Raw genomic sequence first — 6,040 nt, forward strand, 5'->3', positions numbered from 1 at the left:
CCCTACAGCAGAGTTTGGACAATTGGGCCACTGAGTCTTGATCTCCCCCTACCCACGCCTGCCTTGCAGCTGTCAGAAATGAGAGAGAATAGGCCTCAGCTCACTTACTTTCTCTGGAAGTCAGAGATACTGAACAGCACCTGCATCACGGAATTGAGGTAGCAACTGTTGCCCAGGTTGCGGATGCCAGTGTAACCAGGGCCATAGAGAGGTTTGAGCTGCACTCCAGACTCCTGGATCAGCTCCCACTCCCCAATGCGCTGGTTCATGTCAATTTCCAGTTCTGTCATTGTCTTGTCTGTCTGTGGACAGACGAGATGGAAGAGGAAGAACTCACAGACATATTTCAGGAGCCAGAACAGTCAAGTTCTAGAAAAAGATTGTAAAGGCTACAAATGTCACAAGGACACACACCTTGAGGAGAGAGGATCTCGCTCAGTAGAGTAGGAGAAAGTAATTAAGAGAAATGGGGCGAGTTAAAGCCAAGAAAAAAAAGCTAGGGAATCATTTCCCCGTAGTCTGGTACTTAACTGTGGGAACCACTGCACAAAGCGAAAAGCTGAGAAGAACCACTGCTCTCATTATGGAAATAGAAGCCCCAGGGGTCATAACAGCAGCCCCACACTGCTGCTATTGCAGTAGCCAGTGCAGTACATGGAGGACATAGGGATACATGAGAGGAATACATGGCTGCCTTCAGCCTAATGGGAGGGCAGGGGCTGACTAGCCAATGATGGCTACACTGCACAGCAACTGGACTGTCATCCTGACCAGGGTGAGGGATGCAAGAGGCTTGGGTTCAGCTACGGCATCTCAAAATACATCATCAGGGGACCTCCTCCTCACCTTCTGCATCTTGAGCATGTCAATCCCAAAGTGAGCCAGGTGCTCTGCCAGGTTGGGATCCAGCACCATGTCATCCTCATCATAGGAGTAGACATCTGTGAGGAACACGTAGATGGGGAGGGAAAAGGCTTACTCTTGTCTAGGTCTAAAAACCACTTCCCTCCAGCTGCAGGCTACTGTGTGGTGGGCAACAATGCTCAGAGCTTAAAGGTTTGATAAACAAATTATCAAGCAGTGAGGTTCCTATTCTTTCTTCCTCAGGACAGCAGCATCATGGACTCGTAAGTAAAGAAAATTCTCTAGGGCAAAGAAGAAGGGCACTGGAGCAAGGTACAAAGCCCCCACTGATCTGTTCTAGGTCTCTGACAAAATTCCTTTGAAGCAATGAATATCAAATTCTAAACCGAAGAGGAAAAAAAATCCAGTCAGCCAATCCAATGCCCCTCAGATTCCAAGGGGGGCAGGAGCAGTTTGTTCCTCAAACCCTCCAGAAGTGGCTCAGACTAGGGAAAGCCCATGAGGTGGTGTTGTTAACTGTTCATTATATACCTTGGTTACAGCATTAAGAATAATAGTGTAACACCCAAGACCCTCCCCCACTTGCTTTCTCAGGGAAGAACAGTGCCTGGTTTTTAACACAAGACTAGCTTCTTACCAGCACCATCAGGGGTGATGGTTCCCAGTTTCACAGCCAGTGGGTAGCCAGTCTCTCGATAATGCTCGACTGCATGATTGTTGCCACCACTGCCATCAAAGTATCGCCGGCCACAAAGGATGGCTCCATCAGTCATGTTAAGCCACAAGTTCTCACGCATGTCGCACTTGCTGCACTTCCAGCCACTGCCAACAGGGGAAGCAAGAAAGGGAGCTATTAGATACCTTTAACTCCCTATTCCCCAGGCTCTCTCCCCTACTGCCCAATCACAATGCCACAAAGAAATGCTGCTGGGATCCCCATTCCTCTGCTACTCCAGGAGGTTGGCAACTTTTTATGGCAGCACTCAGTTGAAGTTAACCCCCTTCCCTCGAAGTTTAAGAACTTAATAGCTTGATCCACAAGTCACATTCCAAATCAGGAAGGGGCATGGGAGGAGGCCCTACAAAAGAAATCCCATTCACTGATAGAGGAACTCTACCACTGCCATGCTAGGAAAGGATGGTATGTTGCGCAGACTGTGTAGGATATGCAGTGATACAACACAACTTCAGGCTAGACTCACCATGGAGGAATGCGGATGTCATTCTGTAGCTGGTGCAAGGAGAAAGCATGTTTAGAGATGCGACGGACCTCCCCATCCCAAGCCTGCACCTCCTGCTTCCGTGAGGCGGAATCTGCTGTCAGGATAGCTTCAACAGCACTTGCGATCTGGAATTGGGGAAAAAGGAGTGAAGGGGAGCTGTAAGCTCTCATCCCCCAATACTCTAACTATGCCAGATATAGGTTCGCCACATGGTTCTGCTTGTTATTTGCATTACTGCCACCTAAGGACCCCAGTCATTGACCTGACTATATAAGGCTCTGTATGAATCCGGAAAAAGAAAAGACAGTTTATTCCAGCCTGCTCATTCTCTTACCTACTCCAGTGTTGAGCCTCTATTACAACTTTACTGGACTTCATTTAGAAAATTGTAGGGTTTATCCACAGAGTAATGTGTTTCCTGCAGAAAGAAAAGGGGGCAAGAGGAAAAAAACTAAAACAAACCATACCCTGTCTCTGACCATATCAGGTAGTCCTTCTAGGCCATCTCGGGGGATATCCAGGTGCTCTGGGAAAATTACTATTTTTACATCTTCATCATATTCAAACTTCTCCTCTGGGATGTCAAAGCCACCTTCAACACCTATGGAAGGAGGAAGTTAGAGAACAAGCACTAAATTGAAGCATCTATATTTCTGAAACTCATTCAGCTAGGTTACATGGGGCAAGACTGCAGCCTTGGATACCGTATAAAACAGGACTGTCCATCTGGTGACTCATGGGCTGCACCTAGTCTAGGAAGGGTTAAGTTGCAGCCCACAGGCACCTGCCCATCCACCACTCCCCTCAGGGCTCTGGTTGCAATAGCAGCTGGAGTCTCAGTGATCCCCACCCTACTGCCTCCTCCACCATTTGCTGCCTGCCCCTATCCCAGGGGCAGGGCATGATAGCACAGCTATAATGGCACAGGCAGGGGAGATGAAGGCAAGTCTTGGACTGTGCAGGCATGTGGTGGTGGTGTGTGTAGCTAGGAGTGTGGCTTGCCCTGGAGGAACCTGTGGGCATGCAGCCTCCACTAACATGGCATGTGAGGCCTTTGGCCCCCAGCCACTTAGAAAGAAGCTGGACAACACAAATATAACATAAGGCACTGTAAGTACTGTGATTAACATTAACCTCTTGAGTGTAGAGCAGGGGTTTTCAACCTTTTTTAAGTAGGGTACCCCTTCTGGACACAGAGCAAGGGTGGGGAGTGCTGACAGCTGGCCAGGGAGCAGAGGAGGGGCTGCTGACAGACAGCTGGACGCAAATCCAGCAGCGTGGGGAGCTTGCATTTGGCTGCCACCGCCATCTATACACTTCGCAGCCAGCTGGCTGGGGAGCATGGGGCAATTTGCTGATGGCCACCCAGACGCAAAGCCAGTGGCACGGAGAAGCAGGGGTACCTGTGAATCGGCAACGCGGGGGTGGGACTGCCGCTGCCATCCATCACTCTCTGCCACCGCCGGGTGCCGCTTTCCTGCGCCCATGTATCCCTGCTTCTCCGTGCTACCGGCTTTGTGTGCGGCTGGCTGTCAACACCCCCTCCCCCCTGGCAGCGCTGAATGTATAGATGGCGGTGGGAGCGGCCACCACATGCGAGCTCCCTGCACCACCACTGCACGAGGAGGAGGCGCTGAGAGCTGGCCGCACACAAAGCCGGCAGTGCCAACAAGCAGAGATACTTGGGCACAGGTAAGTGGTGCGCAGTGCCACAGACTGAGGGATGGCGGCAGTGGTCCTGCCCCCCGCTTCCCAGCTACCCCTGCTTCTCCGCACTGCTGGCTTTCCGTCCAGCTGGCAGTCAGCAACCCCCATGCTGCCACGTACCCCCTGGGGCCTTCCCGGGTACCCCCAGTTGACAACCCTGGTCTAGAGTGCTAACAGCTAGAACAGGACCCCAAAGGAGCATCTCTTGCACATGAAGATGACTGGATGTAGATGAGAATGCAGAAAGAAATCCTCTGAAATGTAAGAGACGGCATCTCAGTCACTGCACCATCCCTTCCAAAACACTTTGCCTCCGTTGCCTTTCTTTTCCAGAAAGGGAGATGCCAGAGCCTCAAACACTGGAAAGCCAGAGAGGACAGTACCCACTAGAATATTCTCGTTGGAAGAAAAAGGTCAAGCTACTTAGCCAAAACAAGAAATGCAGCTTGAATGACTTCTTGCACAAACTTCTCTCTGCCTCTTGAAATGTCAGCAGACATGAGGGCTTTGTGGATAACTTTGCAGCATAGGCTGAATACAAACTGGTGATGTCTGCTATGGGAAGAACACACGACCCAATTCTGTGAGTTCCACATAACTCTGCTTCTGGAGGGTTGTTAAGTCAGTAAGAGTGTGTTGTGAAAGAAATGTCACATTACTTTGGCATTTCTTGGTTCTCTTGTGTTTGAGGTCTCTTATTTTAAATGGTCACAGGGAGAAGACGACATTTCACCCCCCCGTTCCCCAATCACCCTAACTCCCTGACAATTTTTTGTAAATTAATTTCCTTTATTAAGGGAAAAGCAGATAAACCAGGCCTGTTGGACTCTTCTCTCAACAAAATGGTTCATTCTGTGCGGTTGGAACATCAAAAACTAATGTTGTCTACAAAGACTTGCTTTGACTCTCAAGACGTTGCTCCTAGCAGTGGCTCCAGAAAAGACCACCAGCTGAAAACAGCCTGACTGCCTAACACCTCTAAGAGCCATCCTCTCATCCAAAGAAATCACTCCTGACATAAATATACCTTTACTCAGGTCCTACCTTCCACTACATAAAAAGGAATGTTTAAGGGACAAGGAAAATAAGTTCAGTACTGTTATGCATTTCACTCGAGTGAGTGGTCTATGTTATAAGACCAAGGAGTAACTTCAGCATCACATGTCTGCACTGTGGTGCAAGAGGCTCTGTTTCAATCCCATTTTAAACAAGCAGCATTTTGACTGTTGTCTTGGTAGGAGTACTATATGCAAAGTTCTTTCCACACTGTGCATAAATGTCTAGCTGTTCCATAGCAAATGCAAACATAGCAATACACAGTTCTGTCATTCAAACGCAGCTCATTTTTATGTTTCAGCATTTAGACTTTTTCAAGTCCCAGGCTCCTCAACTCGTAAAGAACATTTTAGCCAGAAAAATTCAATGTGGAGCTTGCCTATCATTGTTCATTTGTGGATTTTACAGAGAATGCAAAAATCTACCTGTCAGCAGAGAACTTATGCAAATCTGAATAGAGAGAAGAAGTAGAATTTGAAACAGCTGTCCTTCCTGGTTACTCCCAGACAGATGGGCACAACATTGAAGGACATGACTGACTTGAACCAACAGAGGTAACAGGAAAGGCAACAGAAGGTACTTGGCTAGACAGCTCCAGAAGACTGACCTAGTACAGCAGTGGAATTAGCCTGATCTAGTACTACGGTACAAAGAGCTGTTTTCTTACCAATAGCCAGACGGGTGGGCTTTTTCCTTGGAGGGTCACCAGCAGTAGAGTTGGCATCTTCTTCTTTCTGTTTCAAAAATGAGAAAGAAGGAAACAAAGTTAAATGACCAAGCGCTCCAAGAGAAGCCCAAAGCCCAGGAGCTAAGCCACTGTGGAACTGGACTAGAGACTGCAGGAAGAGTGACAACAGAAAAAGAGTGCAGGCTGCCAATACAATGACTCAGATGAAACAGAAATGTAGGATTAGGGTCCCATGAGGAGAAACAACAGCTTATGTTTACGATGTGGGGGATGGGGAACCCAGGTGTGAATGAATGCAGAGATGGCTCTCTCCTTTCAGCCTCAGAGCAGGTTGGGGGACGTGTTTTTTAGTACCCACTGTTCCCTTCTTACCAGTTTGCGCGTTCTCTTGAGGTGCAGATATACTCGCTGGCCTGTCTTCTGATAGTGTTTCTCCACGTATTGCTTCCCAAAGCCGAGGAACGTGTTCATGCAAATATACAGACCCCCGTCAGACTCCTGG

The 6,040-nt window shown here is 48.5% G+C and overlaps 1 protein-coding gene across 2 annotated transcripts in view; it reads right to left on the bottom strand.

Annotated features, from left to right (window-relative positions):
- USP5 (ubiquitin specific peptidase 5) overlaps positions 1 to 6,033 on the bottom strand; it is a 24,595-nt gene extending 18,562 nt beyond the window's left edge. For both annotated transcript variants that reach the window (XM_014526483.1, XM_006037051.2), the window contains exons 1-7: positions 5,911 to 6,033; positions 5,518 to 5,584; positions 2,555 to 2,688; positions 2,067 to 2,212; positions 1,502 to 1,686; positions 847 to 941; positions 109 to 302 (exon numbers count right to left, since the gene is read on the bottom strand). In XM_014526483.1, the coding sequence (XP_014381969.1) occupies positions 109 to 302; positions 847 to 941; positions 1,502 to 1,686; positions 2,067 to 2,212; positions 2,555 to 2,688; positions 5,518 to 5,584; positions 5,911 to 6,009 (920 nt within the window). In that variant the 5' untranslated portion in view covers positions 6,010 to 6,033. The remainder of the gene's footprint in view (positions 1 to 108; positions 303 to 846; positions 942 to 1,501; positions 1,687 to 2,066; positions 2,213 to 2,554; positions 2,689 to 5,517; positions 5,585 to 5,910) is intronic.
- Between the last annotated feature and the right edge of the window lie 7 nt (positions 6,034 to 6,040).

Source organism: Alligator sinensis, unplaced genomic scaffold (genome assembly GCF_000455745.1).
Source record: "Alligator sinensis unplaced genomic scaffold, ASM45574v1 scaffold1800_1, whole genome shotgun sequence".
Lineage (NCBI taxonomy): Eukaryota > Metazoa > Chordata > Crocodylia > Alligatoridae > Alligator > Alligator sinensis.